General features: G+C 47.8%; 1 protein-coding gene across 1 annotated transcript in view; it reads left to right on the top strand.

The window, feature by feature from the left end:
• The window catches only part of FAM174B (family with sequence similarity 174 member B), a 31095-nt gene extending 14804 nt beyond the window's left edge, over positions 1–16291 (top strand). Inside the window, exons 2-3 of the mRNA XM_060003639.1 lie at positions 3266–3397; positions 14660–16291. Coding sequence (XP_059859622.1) covers positions 3266–3397; positions 14660–14663 — 136 coding nt within the window. The 3' untranslated portion in view covers positions 14664–16291. The remainder of the gene's footprint in view (positions 1–3265; positions 3398–14659) is intronic.
• Positions 16292–16926: the final 635 nt, after the last annotated feature.

Genomic DNA, 16926 nt, shown 5'->3' with positions numbered 1-16926 from the left:
TGTGGTTTCTCTCTGGCGCAGCCAGTCACCTTCTGCCGTGGGTGAGGCTGAGTCTCTTTCAACTCCTCACAAGTCCTGGTTTTCCCTTATTAACATGTCCAGTAGTGAAACAGCAGAAAGTACTTTTTTGTGAAAGGTTTTGTGGCTCAGAGAGTTGATTACTTGAAATGTAATGTCTTCAGCTCATTGCGTCAAAACTGGTGATTGATGCATGTCTGAGGGCTCTTGCTAATGGCCTTTTGGGTTAGGCAAGGCTCTGTAGAGAAATGGAACCAAGAGTGTGTGTGTGTGTGTGTGTGTGTGTGTATGCACACATACAGGCTTGAAATCCAAGAAGAGCTAAGATTTCCATTTTAGTCTGAATGCAGGAAAAAAAAAAAAAAAAAAGAATGAGGTCCCAGCTCAAAGGCAGTCCGGCAGGAGAAATTCTTTCACTTGTGGGATGTCAGCCTTTCTTGTCTATTCAGGCCTTCAAGTGATCGGGTGAGACCCACCTGAGTTGGGGAGGGCAATCTGCTTTAATCAGTCTACCCATTCCAGTGTTAATCTCAACCAGAAACACTCTCACAGACACATCCAGAAATAATGCTTGAGCCAATGTCTGGGTAGCCTGTGGCTCAGTCAAGTCTACACATAAAATTAACCATCACTGAACCTTTGGTGTGATCTTCAGGTTTAAAATTACCTTCTCAGGTGACCTGCTTGGAATGGCTGTCATTAAAGCAAGTAGGCCATGGTGTTCTAGAGGTTGGGCTGTGTTCCAGCTTCTCCCATGGTAAGTGTTCAAGGGTCTTATTTTAAGCTCAGCAGGTAAATTTTCTCATCACGAGACTCTATGAACAATCAGGAAGAAGGAAGGTGATTTTATGGTTGATGGGGACCCATTTCCATGAAGCAGGGCTGAAGTCAGAGCCTTCAGAACCTTCTCCCAGGGGCAGCAGTCAGTCCTGCCCCAGAGCCAAAGACTAAGTGAGGTTTCAAGTTCCAAGTGCAGGACGAGGTTTAGGAATCAGATTTTGCATTTTTCTAATAAGCCTCATGATATTTGAAAAACAGTTACAAACAATGGCGACTCTTCATCCAGAAACCATCTGGGCGCCAGTCTCTTCGGGCATCTACAGGAGCTTTCTCAAACCCTCGGGTCCACAGGACGCATCCTATTCCAGCGTTCCAGATGCTTGTCCAGATGTGTGTTGGGAATGGGCAGCCCTGGCACTGGGCACAGTTAACAGAAGGGCAAGTCTGGCTCCTTTGCAAAGCCAGGTGCTTCCTCTGAATAGCTGTGACCCGTCAGGGCAGAGATAGGAGACTTCTGAGAAAAGTGTGATGTGTGCGTCCGTGTAGATCCGGACCTTGAGCCTAGTCTAGAGGGCTTGGGGGGTGGGTGGTTTTCCTTGTGGCTTTGTCTTGGGTTGCTTGTGGCATATGGAGCCGTTTCTGGGCTTAAATTTCCCCATCCGGTATTGGAGATTGAATTGGTCAGGGATTATGTCATCTGGGGCAGAACACTAAGATCTATTTTATTCCTTTGTGGGGAGGTGGAGAGAAAACAAGAATCTGTTGATTGTGAGAATCTGGACCAGCGGTATTTATAACGTAAGCATTTACGCTCCGTTTTACAAAGCCTGCTTCCAAAATACTGTTGTCCCGTGGCCACTGGGGAGGTGACCGGCTGTGCCCCTCTTACCTCTTAACCATCTGGCTTGGTGTTTGCACCGTGCTGCAACGTGTTTGAAATCCACGCAGTTTCACACCCACACCTCTGCGTGCGTGCCTGTGATGAAAGCAGGAAGGACAAATTGCTTTGTAATGAGGCTAGGGGATTGTTAGGCTTTATAGCTGATTTCCCAAAGTCTCTACACAAAGAACCACAAGGAGCAGTGCTATAGGTTGTACAGGTTGCTTTAAGCCAAAGGTATAGATAAATATTTATATTTTCTATGCAAACAATCCTTTCACAAATCATGTCTTTGATAAATAACACTAGGTAAGAAAAGAGCAAGTTGCTGTTGCTAAGAAACTCTTACTTGACGGGTGAACTTCTGTTTTCATTGTTTTGCAAACTTCTTGAGGAGTTTCTGTGTGCTGGGGTCAGAGAGACGGGGCATGTGTCTTTGATGTGGTCTCCAGCTGGGTACGGCTTACAGTCTGCAGGAAGCATGTTTAGAGAATATGATTCTTCAATGCCCCATTTATGATTCTAGGGGGTTTGGCTGGTTTCTCATAGACAGTTTCAAATATTTTTTAAAAAGGAGGGACATCAGAGAATACAAGGCATTTGGGAAAAAGTTCAAAATAGTGCAGAAAGAAATGCTTAGAGCATCAGTAGTCATAATAACAATATCGTTCCCCGTGGCATCATAAACTTTCAGCTGTGTCCTGATCAATGTCTCGTGCTTTGTGCAGAGGGTCTGACACTGGCGATGGAAAGGCTTGCTCGGCACTTTCCCCGTGGTCCCCAGTGACCGTCGACCGTCCCAGAGGTAAAAGCATAGGGTTATAACTCCCAATGCTCACAAATCCTTGTGATGGAAACAATACTCATTTGTACAAGTCCTTGTCACGTGAGAGAGGCTGTAGCACGTTTAACTCCCATTTGTTGATTATTTTCACAGACAGTCATTTTGCCAAGAGCTTGCTGTGGGTAGGCTTGTTAAATGCCTCATCTCACTTAATCCTCCCTCGCCTCCGAGGGACAGATACTGTTCTCATCCCATTTTATTTATGAGGAAACTGAGGCCTAGAGAGAGGGACTGACTTGCCCATGATCACACAGGTAGAAAGTGGGCAAGCCTGCGTTCTAATCCACCTGGCTGGCCCATGCGGCAGGGCACGCAGTGCCAGGCTGTGACGCCTGTGCTTGGAGCAGTGACCTGCCAATACGGCAGGGCTGGGATGAGGGTGAGGGGTTAGGGGATGAAGGGATGAGGGGAATCATGCCAGCCCAGGGGCAGGGCTGAGTTCCATCCATGTTGGACATTTTGGTCTTTTGCTCATCGTGTATTTTCTTTGCATTAATTTTGCCTTTTAAAATCTTGCATTTGGGCATTATAGATCTTGATCGCTGGGTTTTATGGTGCTTTGGGCAGGTGTGGGTGAGGACCACGAGGGTTGCTGAGGTCAGGAACCCGCCCAAGGTCCCATGGCCGGAAGTGGAGGAGCTGGGGTATTTGCCAGATCTCCTGGGAGCCAGGCTAGGGGCAGCAGCGTGGCTTACCCCAGTGGGCATTGCTGAGTTCTCAGGAATGTGCTTCCCCTCTTCCAGGTCGGGGAAGAGGTTGAAGAAGACCCGCAAGTATGACATCATCACCACTCCAGCCGAGCGAGTGGAAATGGCCCCGTTGAACGAAGAGGATGACGAAGACGAGGACTCCACAGTATTTGACATCAAATACAGGTACCGGGTGGGAACAGTGGCTTTCTCCTGGGCTCGCTGGCTTGGGGAGGTGGGGCGGTTCACCTCTGAAGACAGTGAGTGGCCAGGCGTGTATTCTTGTTCTTTGGCTAAGTCTTTGACCTTGGGGTATTCTGCTTCTAGGGGGGGAACTGCTTTGATCTCTCCCAGGAACGCGCAGCACCCAGAAAGCCAGCAGGGAAGTGCTTGCAGGGAAATGCTTATTCTCAACTCTTTCCTGACGAGAACCCTTGAGAAGTCAGCTTTGTGGGAGCGAAAGGAGAGCTGAATTTCGGACAATGAGCTTGTCATGTACAGACTGTGGGGAATCTGGTCCAAGCAACCGCCATGTACCACGCGCCACGCACACAAATGGAAACTTGTTTTTCAGCCTTGCTTAGTTGGTAATGGAGAGCGTGGGGTGGGGGTTACTCCTCGGATGGAATTTACCGCTGAATTCCAAAGGCAGGTGTGTTTCTTTAACGTGGCCCGTAGGAAAGTCAGAATGACTTTTTAACTTCAGGATTGTAGTTTGGGCTTTGGCTTCTTTTGGGAAGTACTACTCTGGGTATGTGAGATTCTCAATGTTAGAGCTGGGGGCAAGTGTAGTTTAGGGATGAGGGCTTGGAGGCCCAGAGAGGGGCCATGGGTTGCCCAAGTTCACAGTTATTAGTGGCAAAGTTGAGACACAAATCCGGGCTGGACCCTATCTGGAGATTCCTCCCTCCCCACCAGGGTCCTCCGGAGAAACAGAATCAATAGGATATACACACACAGAAAGAGATTTATTATAAAGGTCCAAGTCTGAAAGCCTGAGAACCAGGAGAGCCGATGGTGTAAGTTCCGGTGAGAGTGCAGGAGAAGACCAATGTCTCAGCTCCAACACGGTCAGGCAGAGAGAGCGAATCCCCCCTTATTCTGCCTTTTGTGCTATTCAGGCCTCCAGTGGGTTGGATGAGGCCCACCCATGCCGGGGAGGGCGATCTGCTTTACTCAGTTTACCCAGACAGTTGTTAATCTCAGCCAGAACACCCTCCCAGACACACCCAGACTAACGTTTTACCAAACATCTGGGCAGCGTGTCACCCAGTCAGGTTGACCCGTAAGAGTCGCATCACACACAGCTTTTCTGTACCTCCTGACTTGTCCTTTTCCAGGACAGCCTTGGGTATTCTTGGCTATAAAGGAGTTAGATTCAAGAAAACAGTGTTTGGGATTTCGATTAGAGCAGCATTGACTCTGTAGATTGATTTAAAGAGAATCAGCCCTTTATGCTAAGTGAAATAAGTCAGACAGAGAAAGACAAATACTGTATGATATCACTTATGTGTGGAATTAAAAAAATACAGCAAACTAGTGAATATAACAGAATAAAAAGAAGCAGACTCACAGATAGAACAAACTAGTGGTTACCAGTGAGGAGAGGGAAGCGGGGAAGGGGCAAGATAGGGGTAGGGGATTAAGAACTACAAACTATTAGGTATAAAGTAAGCTACAGGGGCTTCCCTGGTGGCACAGTGGTTGAGAGTCCACCTGCCGATGCAGGGGACTGGGGTTCGTGCCCCAGTCCGGGAAGATCCCACATGCCGCGGAGCGGCTGGGCCCGTGAGCCATGGCCGCTGAGCCTGCGCGTCCGGAGCCTGTGCTCCACAATGGGAGAGGCCACGGCAGTGAGAGGCCCGCGTACCGCAAAACAATAAAATAAAATAAAAAAAATAAGCTACAGAGATATAGTGTACAACACGGGGAATATAACCAGTATTTTATAATAACTATAAATGGACTATAATCTTTAAAAATTTTGAGTCACTATATTGTACACCTGTAACTTACATAACATTGTACATCAACTGTACTTCAATAAAGAAAAAAAAGAGAATCAGGCCCTTTATGTTGACTCTTCCCATTCATGAACATGGAATAACTTTCCATTGATTTAGGTATTGGAAAAGATGTCTTTCAAAAACTTCTCCATAAATGTATTATAAATTTTTTCTAGATATATTCCCAGGTGTTTTACCTTTTGAGATATATATATATATATATTTTTTTTTTCTTTATTTAAAAAAAATTTTTTTGGGGGTAGGATGTATCTTTAAAATTTTTTTTTAAATTGTTTATACAGCAGGTTCTTACTAGTTATCTATTTTATACATATATATGTCAATCCCAATCTCCCAATTTTTTTTTACTTTAAAATACTGTTTACTTTAAAATACTATTTTATTTATACTCATGTCTGAAAAAAAAAGTCTGTATTATCATGTTCACGTACATACCAATATTGGAAACAGAGTTTGTTAACAAATCACACCTAAATTTTATGAAGAATGCACAACATTGACATGGATTGGTTATTGATAGCGTGGAGGAACAAACCATTAGCTATAATTTGCAGTTTAGGTATAGAGAAGAAGAAACCCCCTTTGAGAAGAATCAAAACAATTACTAACCTGCACCCATACTGCAAAATACTAAATACTTAAGAAAGTGATTATACTGATTTTATTGCTAAGCCGTTTTATCGGTCTCACATTCAAGGCACAGAAATGAAACAAAATGGGAAGACCACGATGTCCTCATTGTGAGTCACAATGGAAAGGCTCAGCTGCATCCTGCAGGCCTGGGGTTATTGTACGATAGGGAGCCCTTGATGGCTTAAGTGGATCAGCAGACTGTTTTGATTTTGAGCCGTGGGATGGGATCTCATCCATGTTTGGTGTGTGAGCCGACTCCACGGGGGCTAGGATAGATGGAGCCATTTTTGTGGTAGCCTCAGACCCGACTACATAAGAAAAGACCCTAAGCAAAGAAATATCACTGTCTGTCCAGAAAGTCTACTGTTGACTCTTTCTTGAGTATAAGCTGGAAAAGGGGCCCCTCTAGAGAATCTGGATACAAATATTATTGTGGTCTAAAGACTGCTGGGTGGAGGTCGTGTCTGTTGTCACAAAGAGGAGGAAAGTATTGAAACCACTGTCAGATTAAGAACCTTCCACAACGAGTCTCAGTTCTTCAAATAATGGAGCAAGTTCCTTTCCTAGGAACAGTTAGCGCTGTATTGGCATTGCTCCTGGCTGTGAAACTCACCATCAAAGGCAAATGATTTCAAAATTAAAACTTTTTTTTTCAGTTTTATTGAGATGTAATTGACATACAGCACTGTATACGCTGAAGGTATACAGCATAATGACATACATATATTACGAAATGATCACCACCATAAGTTTAGTTGGCATCTAGCACCTCACATAGTTACAAAAACATTTTTTTTTACCTTGTGATGAGAACTTATAGGATCTACCCTCTTAGCGGCTTTCAGGTCTATCATACAGCAGTGTTAACTTGTAGTCATCATGTTGTACATTACGTCCGCGGGAGGTATTCATCTCGTAACTGGAAGTTTGTACCTTTTGACTGCCTTCACCCAATTTCCCCCTCCGCAACCCCCTGCCTCTGATAACTGCAAATCTGATCTCTTTTTCTATGAGTTCGGTTTTTCTAGATTCCACGTATAAGTGAGATCGTACAGTATTTGTGTTTCTCAGCCTGACTTATTTCATTTAACGTGATGCCCTCATGGTCCATCCATGGTATTTGTAAATGGCAGGATTCCCTTCTGTTTTATGCTGACTAGTATTCCATCGTGTGTGTGTCTGTGTGTGTACGTGTGTGTGTGTGTATATCACATTTTCTTTATTCATCTGTTGTTGGACACGTAGGCTGTTTCCATGTCTTCGCTATTGTAACTCATGCTGCTGTGAACGTTGTGGTGCAGATATCTCTTCAACATAGTGATTTTGTTTCCAAAGGCAAATGATTACATGGAACTACCTGGTAGGTGTTAAGGTAGCAGGTAATACTTTTGCTGTTTGAGAGTCCGAGCTTGCTCCCTGGTCTGTTGCAATGCTCTGGAGGATTTTTGTTGGCCACTGTAATAATGGGCCCTCTTCCCGTGAGCCATGGCCGCTGAGCCTGCGCATCTGGAGCCTGTGCTCCGCAATGGGAGAGGCCACAACAGTGAGAGGCCCGCGTACCGCAAAAAAAAAAAATAATGGGCCCTCTATCTCTATGAGACACAGCGATAGCATGGGGCCCTTTCACACATGGTAATTTTTAATTACAGGAATCACTTAAGGTCCCCCAGGCCCCTCCATGCCTCTCCTCCACCCCGATTCTGGGCAGGAACTCAGGACTCAGCAAGTCCATTCATGCTAGTCTTTCATCCCAGATCATCCACGGTAATGACCCCTGTATCCCACAGGATCAGTCTCCACGCCCGGGTTTCTGCTTCTGGGGCTGCTGGCTTCTCTCTGCTGTCACTTTGGGGACAGCTTCAAAGACAGGCTCCCCTGCAAGCCGCTGCCACACGATTCATGACCTCAGTCTGATCTCTTTTTTAAAAAATATCACTTTCTTACTTTCTGTTCATGGGGTCTAGAAATGCAGTTGATTTTTTAAAAAAATCCAGCAGCCTCATTAAACTCTTATGAATTCTAGTAGTGTAAATGCAGATCTTTTGAGTTTTCTATGTAGATATATCACTTGAGACTAATAAGACTGCCTCCCTTCCCCCCAGGTCCTTCAACATTTTATCTCTCTCTTTTTTTAAGCCTTTTTATACTCACTCTTGGCCTCTAAGTCATTGTTAAATAGAAGTGATGATAATAGGCATCCTGTCTTGTTTTTGATCTTAAAGGGTGTGCTTCCAATATTGACACTAAGAGCAGTGTTTGCTGTAGGGTTTTGTAGATTTTTTTCCCCAGCAAGCTTCCCTCTAGTCCTAGTTTGCTAATGTCAGATTTTATTAAATTCTTTTTCTAGCTCTGTAGAGAATATTATACTTTCTCTTTTAATCTGTTAAGGTGGTGAACTTATATTCATTGATTTTTTTTCTAATATTAAACCAACTTTGCATTCCTGAGATAAAGGAGCTTGGTCATGGTCATGTTATCTTTTTATTCACGTTGCTACATTCAGTTTGATGATATTTTGCTCAGGACTTTCTTGTTTCTCTTAGTGACTGAGATTGGTTTGTCATTTTCCTATTTTGTAATATCCTTTTCAGGCTTTGGTAGAAGTTTTACTAGCTTCATAAAACAAGTTAGGTCGGTTCCTTATTTTCCTTTTCTCTGGAATAGTTAGTATCAGATTAGAATTATTTGTTTCCTAAATGTTTAGTAGAATATGCTAAAACTGGCTGGACCTTGATGCTTGCTTTGTTTGAAGATTGGAGAAAACTATTGATGTCCAGGCACCATCCTGCTTCCCTGTTTGTTGTGAAGGACGGACCTCAAGTGGTTCATGTGAGAAGTTGGTGCTGTTTGAAGGATGTGAGTGAACTTGGGGGTGAGTCACTGGACACAAAACCACTCTAGTCCTCAGGCCCAAAGATGATTGACCATTTAAAAAGACCAGGTCATAGCTTTTATTACAGATGTAATGTGTGGTATAGAAATTACGGATAAGAAAAAGGGAAAATAAAATCACCTTTAATCTCACTACTTAACGATAACCACTGGAGTGTGTGTGAGTACGTACCCGTGGAATTTTCTTTTTTACAGAAATAGGACCATGTTACACGTGGTGCTTTGGACCATTTTTCCACCCGAACAGCGTATCACAAATGACTTTTCAGGTCAATACGTTTGACAGAACAAGAATTTTAAGGCCAATCCTATGTTGGCTTTAGCGTTTTTGAGAACTGCTCTGTCTGCACGTGACAATCTGTTCACAGGTCCTCGTCTTTCCTGTTTAGAGATGGCTCAAGTAAATTTTTTGGTTCCCCCTGGGAGACAGACGACATTTAAATCGGATGTGGCTGAATCATGGCCTTGGGTGGTTTTATGAGTGAGTGCAAAGAGGAAACTCACGTTTTTGGCACCTGGGCAGTAAGGCCGTAACCTACCTTGTATTACACGTGCAGCTCGCTGATAACATCTCCTGACTTAGAGCCCGTGAGCATCCGCCAGGCAGGAAGTGGGGTGGAGAGAAGGCAGGCAGGGCAAGGCTTCCGTGGGCAGCCCTCCTCCCAGGCTCCCACGCCACTGGGATGTCACAGCGCGTGAGGTAAGGCCTCCGATGTTTAGGGCCAGATGCGGGGAGGGAAAAGAGTCTGTGGAAGTGAGTTTCCAACTCTGTACTTAAAAAGGCTAATTGGAAGAGAGAAATGATGGCTAAATGGAGTACAGAGACCCCTGGGGTTTTGAAATGGTTCCGTATTTCAAAAGGCATTTGCATCCTGGCTGCGTGTGTTTTGAGCTTGGTTGGCCTAGCGTGCAGGTGTGGCTGATGTCGTGGACCTCTGGGCCTCCGTGGTTTATCTCCGGAGCCTTCTGTGACACCCTCCAGGTGTCCCCTGAGGCGAGGCAGATGCCGCTCTTCCTGCTGTTTGTCTGGTAGGTGGCACCAGGAGCCATGACAAGCGCAGCCCGAAGGTGTGCTGGGAGGACACGCAGCTCTGGCCAGTCCTGGTCTCCAGGGGCCGGGAGGGAGGGCGGGCTTGGTGCCTCTGCTTCTTAGGTGTGGAAAAGACGTGGCCCGTGGGGTGCAGATATGCGCCCCAGAAATGCCTGACTCCCACCCTCTTGTGGACAGGGCTTCCGGAGGGAATATAATTAGAAACGGATGAGATGTCCCCTGCACCTCTGGGGGCTGTGCCTGGCATCTTGGCTTTGGAACAAAAGGCGTTTGGTGGCTGTTTGCAGCCAGAGGCCCCTGGAGGCTGTGGTGGGAGAGGGAGAAAATGGACTTGACTTGCTTATCCTAGACTGAGGGGTCAGGGGTCAGGGTCCCCATGGCCACCCTATGGCAGAGACAAAGCTAAGGCCCTGCTAAGCACACTCAGGGCAGTGACTTCTAGAATCCTTGAGCTCGGAGGGCCCTTCGGCCCGCCCCACGCTCCCTCATCACCTGAGGATGCGGAGTGAGGCTGCTAGAAGCGTCAGCGTGGGGACCGCTGCAGAGGCAACCGGTACCCTGAGCTTCTGGGGCCTGGAAGGAATCAGACGGGACCTGGTGACCTGTGGGCTCCCCAGGGTGGCTGGAGCATCCTCCCTGGACCTGAAACGGCATCAGAGGCCATCCCCAAAGCAGGTTGTATAACTCTCTGCCAGCCCTCTTGCTTGTAGAATTCCGAGCTTATGTGTTATATATAAATGGGCATCTCCTGAGGCATTTTTGTTTCTCTGAAAAGCAATATTGGCATTCTGGGGGCAGTTCTCAGCTGAGGTATCGTGCACCTTAAAACTATTTGAGTTTTATATCTATGAGGAGGGAGACTGTGCAAACGGGAATTTGTGTGGCGATGAAAATTTACTGCTAGGTGATTCTGTTTTTCATTGAAGTATAGTTGATTTACAATGTTGTGTTAGTTTCAGGTGTACAGCAAAGTGATTCAGTTACACAGATACATATATCTGTTCTTTTAAAGATTCTTTTCCCTTATAGGTTATTACAAAATATTGAGTATAGTTCCCTGTGCTATACAGTAGGTCCTTGTTGGCTAACTATTTTATATTGATATATAGAAGTGTGTATATTGTTAATCCCAAACTCCTAATTTATCCCTCCCCCTCCCCCCTTTCCCCTTTGGTAACCATAAGTTTGTGTTCTATGTCTGTGGGTCTATTTCTGTTTTGTAAATAAATTCATTTGTATCATTTTTTAGATTCCACATATAAGTGATATCACATGGTATTTGTCTTTCTCTTTCTGACTTACTTCACTTAGTATGATAAGCTCTAGGTCCATCCATGTTTAAGTGAATCTGACTTAGTTTCCCGCCTACATGCACACACAGTTTATAGAGCTGTGTAAGGCTCAGGCAAAGAAAAGGGAGAAAAAAAGGAAAACACACAAATAATCCTAACTAGCAGTGCTTTTGTAAAAGCTAGCCACGTTATTCAGTTGTTCTTTTTTGTGTTCGATGTCCTGGGATGAAAGTGGGAAGACTGCCGAGGGCCCCCCGGCACCTGGTGGTGTGGTCCTCATGTCTGTCTGTCTCAGGAGAACTCACACACGTGGCCCGGTTTCCTCCCTCGGCTTCTCCATTCCGTGGCTGCTGTGCCGTCTTCCTGAGGTGTCCTTGTCTGCTGCACCGAGGGGTCAGCTGCCAGTGTGCAGGACAGGTGCTGAGACAGGCGCTCCTGTGTGGAGGGCTCTTTCTGCCAACAGACAAACTTCTTGTAAAACATGGGACAGGGACAGGTTGGGGCATGCCCCTCTCCTTCTCTGGGATGGCTGTAACCCAATGTCGCTGTACAGGACGGTTGCAAGTCGGAAGAGAATAAGCATGGGTCATGGCACCTAAACGTGCCTTTACTTCACCTGGAGTTTCCAGGGAGTGTGGGAGCGGGATCTGCATGGACCACCTTTCTGGTTAATCTTAGTGACAAAGCAGGGATGTCAATAGCAGTTTGGCTTTTCTGGAGGAGGGAAAGGGCCCAGAGATCCCTCTTAGAAATCTCTGCTTGTCATCTTCTACGTGCACCCGGCTCACTGCAAGTGTAGGATGGGTAAGCCTGGCCCTGCCCTCTGGGAGCTTGTGCTGAGGTGGGGGGTCCAGGAACATGGACTCTTATAAGAGGACCTGGTAAACGCCACAGGGAGGAAAGAACAGGGTGTGTGGGCAGCCACCAGGGGCACATCTCCCAGGCACCTCTTCCCAGAGGAGATGAAGCTTAGAGGGGGTTTGGAAGGACAAGGGAGTGAGCCTGGAGCACATTGACGGGCAGGGAGGAGTGAGGGCATCCGAGGAAGAAGTAATAGCATGTCGACAGGTGCGAGTTTGAGCGGGTGTAGGGCCAACCGGGTGAGCTGCATCTGTGAGCCTGTCCCCCCAGGACCCTCCCCTGGGGAGAGCCCCAAAGCTTCATGGCCTCAGGGGAACAGCGGGATGAAAAGAAGAGGGCCGGGACTTTACAACCTTCCTCCTCACCCCAGTCCCTCTGTCGGTTTTCCCCAGAGCTGCCCGAGTCACAGTCACACCAGAGAGTCTGAAGGGCAGCGAAGCACACTGCTCGGACTTGAGGTCCAGAGCTGGTGACCTCTGAGGTGTTGGCACGCGCCCAGGGAAGCTGCTCCCCGTGGGGCAGGCGAGCACATCTGTTTTCTTTTTCCAGGAGCAGCCCTGGAGATTTAGTTCTGCTGAGGAGGGAGCCTGCAGAATCAGATGTGCTTGATGGTTCGTGGTGGCTCCCCTACTGCTCCGTCTCTACCCGCTGTGTGCGTGTGTGTGTGTGTGTGCGCGCGTGCGCGCGTTTCTTCCTATAAGCACAAGGAGTCAACAGCTGCCCACAGGGGGTTGGGGTGCAGGCAGGGAAGCTGGCAGAGCATCCCGGGGTGTGCCCTTGGGGCATCCGGAAGGTGCAGTTCAACGAAATAGCAATCTTGGGACACCTGCGAAGGTGAATTTTCAATGCGTTGGCGGTATATAAAGTTCACATCTCTGCGAATTCTGACGGTCTGCTGTTTCCAGATTCAGCAGGCTGAATCTACCTGACTCCGTAGTCTGCTTTTGTTCATATGCACACCTGCTCTGGGTAGCTCTTGGGAATCGGGTCCCTTTACTCTGGTCCGATTCTTGGTTTTTGAAAGCTTTGCTGCTCCGTCTCCAGTCCCCTGGCCCCGACCCGTCACGCTCAACATTGAACTTGCAGCAGGATGCAGGGGAAGACCTGACTGTGGGGTCAAGGCCGCTGGGAGTCTTAACATTTGAGGTCCTCAGGCTGCATCTGTAGAGTGGGGGTGTCTGGGCTCCGTGGATGTCAGTAAGCGGGGGTGAGCCCCCCTCTTCCTAGCCCAGAGGAGGGGGCATGTGGGTGACGCAAGAAAACCAGCCTTCACAGCGTGGACATGGCCGTGGGGATTTATCTTTTTCTTCCTCTAATCTGTTGAACAGGGGACCCTAGTGGTCAATACGAGGATACCCATGTCTATTTTTTTTAAATTTGGAAATAATTTCAAACTTAAAAGTTGCAAGACAAAAACAGTAGAGAGAACACCCAGATACCCTTTACCTAGATTTTCCTATTTTAAAATTTTGCCTCACTTGTCTTATGATGGCTCTGTGTGTGTGTTCAGATTTTTTTTTTCTGAACCATTTTCTGAACGCGTTACGTCTCTCATGTCCCTTTCCCCCCAGTACTTAAGTGTGTATTTCCTAAAAATATGATGTCCATATCTTTCAGTAATTAGTTACCTGATATTTATATTTGGGATCATGTAACGTTATGAAAAGCAGTTTATTATTTGATAAGTTCTATTAAGTCTCCACTGTTTTTCCATGTGATTATGTAATGCCCACGTTCAAACATTAATAGATGCTGGGGACCTCTCAAATTTTCCCTCCTTTTCTAAGTCCCTTTGGATGATGTCTTGAATAGATTCAGTTTTTCAACTTTCACCCATTGTACAAATATTTCTTGCACCCCCTTCAATTGTCTGACACTGTGCTTGGTGCTGGGGTTTAAACGTGAACAAGCTCCGACAAGGGTCTCACCCTCAGGGAGCTCCCAGTCTAGGCAAGAGACAGACACGAATCAGATAATTACATAAACCATAAACCAGGGGCCAGCAGGCTAAGGGCCCTGGGCCAGATCAGCCCACTGCCTATTTTTGTATGGCTCCTGAGCCAAGAATGATTTTTACATTTTTGATGGTTGAAAAAGAAGCAAAAGAAGAATAACATGTAAAAATTAAATGCAATTCAAACCTCAGTGTCCACAAATAAAGTTTTATTGGAACACAGCCATGCCAAGCATTTCCAGCAGCGGGGTTGAGCAGTTGCCATGAAAACTAGAGGACCTGCAAAGTCAAAAATATTTAGTACCCTCTGGACTTTTACAGGGGAGGTTTGCCGAGCCCCGGTGTAAACTCCCACAGAAGTGCTAGGAAGGAGGATTACAAGGATAAGAGAGGTGGTGTTCTAGGGGTCTGTGTGGGGACCTAGGAAAGCATCCTGAGGTGGGAGCTGACGGAAGGGAAGGCGTTACCTGGAGGAGTGGGTGTGCGTGCCAGGCAGCACTTTCAAAGGTCCTGGGGTTGAGGAGGGTGGCGTTTTCAAGGGCTGAAAAGGCAGCTTGTGTGGCAGGAATAGAGATGGGGGGTGAGAGAGATGGAGGCACTGCTGGAGGGGCATGGGGAGGGGTGTCAACTGCCCTGCTAGGACGGCGGCGTGGCCTGGAGGATGGTCGTGGTTACGGAGGGGGTCACAATGGGTGTGCGCCTCTGCCAGAGGCCACTGACTTCTTCTTCTTCTTTTAGGTAAAACCTGTTCTCCAGCGTGTTGGCATCCTGTGGCTGGTCGGCTGAAGCTGGGGGGTGTGAAGGATCTGGAAGCTGTCCCGTCTGAGGTGTTGAAACCGTAACAAACATTATTTATGAAACCCTGGCACAGTTGTGTGTAGAACGTCGGCTCCGAATGTCACTGCAGGAGACACCACCCTCTGGACGCTCCTTTAAAATGTCACCCTTTATTCCCTCAAGAGGGCTTTTGCCTTGCTAAGGGGCAAGGGGAAACATGCTGATTTAAAAAATAATTTTAAAGCAACTGCCGACAAAAGTAAAAGAGATCAGAAGTTATCAGGAACCTGAGAAAAGCCTAAAGGATATTCAGCGGCATGTGTAGGGTTTCTGACAGTCTGCTCTCCTGGATCTACGCACTTCTATATGTCTGACCCTCTGTGGCCTTTCTGGGCTCGGTCGAGTTCTGGCCTTTCGTTGGTGGTGGCCGCGTGAAAGTTCAGAGTGCAAGGGCTCGGAGCTGCTCAGCTTGTAGCAGATGTAAACACGTCCTGTGGCTCCTTTTCTTTTCCTTTTCCGACAGGGTTCAGCAGAATTAGGCATGGAATTTAAAAAAAATCACTGTGATAATGAAAATGAATGGTGGTTTGGTTGGCTGAAAAAAGCCCACTGCCAGGGACTATGTTTGCAGTTGGTCCAGGCCAGACTGGCCTAGGAACCCACCTGGACCCAGGAGGTTACTGCAGGAAGGCCCCTTGCACAGGTGGGTTTGGGCGATGGCTTGTCTTGCAGCTCGAGTGCCCGACCCTTGCTGGAAGCAGGGCCTCGGGCTGACTCCTCAGGATGAGAGAGGCCTCCCATTTCACTATTTCCCCAGGGTTATTTGCTGCAACGGATCTCCTTCTGCAAAAGTCTCCTAGCAGTGCCTTTGGGGGTGGGCTACTCTGTTCTCTCTGGAAAGGTGTTTTGTAATTTTTTTTATCTCCTCTCTTCTGGCATTCTGCAGGGTTTGCAAATTTGCCTGTTTATTGTCTGCTCCGCTGCTTGGGATGAAAACTCTGGCCTTTCTCTACTCGCCCCTATTTTCAGATTTTTCAGTTTCCTGGGAAGGGGCTGCCCTGCTTTGGGGTCCCCTGGTCCCCAAGGCCCTCTGGGCATGGGTGCTCTGCAGCCCTGGCCCATCAGGGTGGCACTTTAGCCTCTGCAGAAGAGAGGGGCGGCCACTCTGAGGACAGTGGCCTGCTGGTCCTCGGCTCCCTCCTGGGATTTGGCTTCTTTTGTTGACTTTCCTTCTCCCTTTCTCCGCCCTGTTTGCCAGAGGGGGGCGGGGGGCTGCTTTATCTCTACTCTCCACCGTGTCCTCATGGGCCAGGGTGGTGACTGAACGGGATGGGCCGCCTAGCAGCTGTGCGCTGTCCGGACCTTTGAACTGGAACCGTGGCTCACACTTGCCTTTCCGACGACCGCGTCTGAGCCATCTGCGGAGAAGCTGGATTCTTCTGCCTGACGCACGAACGCCGGCCTCTGTATGCCAGGTGCTCGTCACAGGGCCTGGCAGAGGCGGCCACCGAGAATGACCTTCCAGACGCCACAGCTTTGGCACTAGAGGCTCTTAAATAAAAAACGCTTCTGGCGTGAACTGTGTATGCATCAGTTTGGAGGCTTTCTGAGATGGAGGCCAGCAAGGTGCCTTCTTTTGATGAGGGATGTGGGCCTGAGGCTCAGAGGAGGGCAGAAGGGGTGCCCAGGAGGAGGTATTGGGCCTGGGTTTGAAGCCCTGGGTGCCTCAGTGCTGGGGCTTGGATCGAGCTCAGGGGTCAGGTCCCACCCAGGCCCCTCTGCCTCTAAGTCCTGCCAGAGTGACAAAGTTCTGTGGGATTCCAGAGGTGCAGAGACAGCTGGTGGTGGTAGGGAGGCTAGAGGTCCCCTGTTGTGGGCAAGGCATTTGTGGTGACCAGTGCTGGGGAGAGTGGGGTCCCAGGCAGAGGGGAGAAAGGAGGGTGGGATGGGGACAGGAGGCTGCAGGGGGCCTTCCTTTACCTGCGTAACCAGCTCTTCCTCTGCGAAGACAAGTTCCGTTTCTTAAAAGCAGAGTGAGTTGGGTCTCGGGGAAGCAAAGTTGGGCTGGAAGGAATATCGGACCTGGGTGGGATGACTTCCTTTCTCTAATGCCGCCTTCTTTTTGTTCTTTTCATGGGCGCTTCAGAGGGGCCAACTTTGGGGTCCAAAGGGACAACACTGTCCAAATGGATCCCACACCCCCCAGTGTTCCTGCCGTCCTCCCTCGG

The sequence above is a fragment of the Delphinus delphis genome, chromosome 2 (genome assembly GCF_949987515.2).
Source record: "Delphinus delphis chromosome 2, mDelDel1.2, whole genome shotgun sequence".
Classification (NCBI taxonomy): Eukaryota; Metazoa; Chordata; class Mammalia; order Artiodactyla; family Delphinidae; genus Delphinus; species Delphinus delphis.
This window is presented reverse-complemented; position numbering and strand designations above follow the sequence as displayed.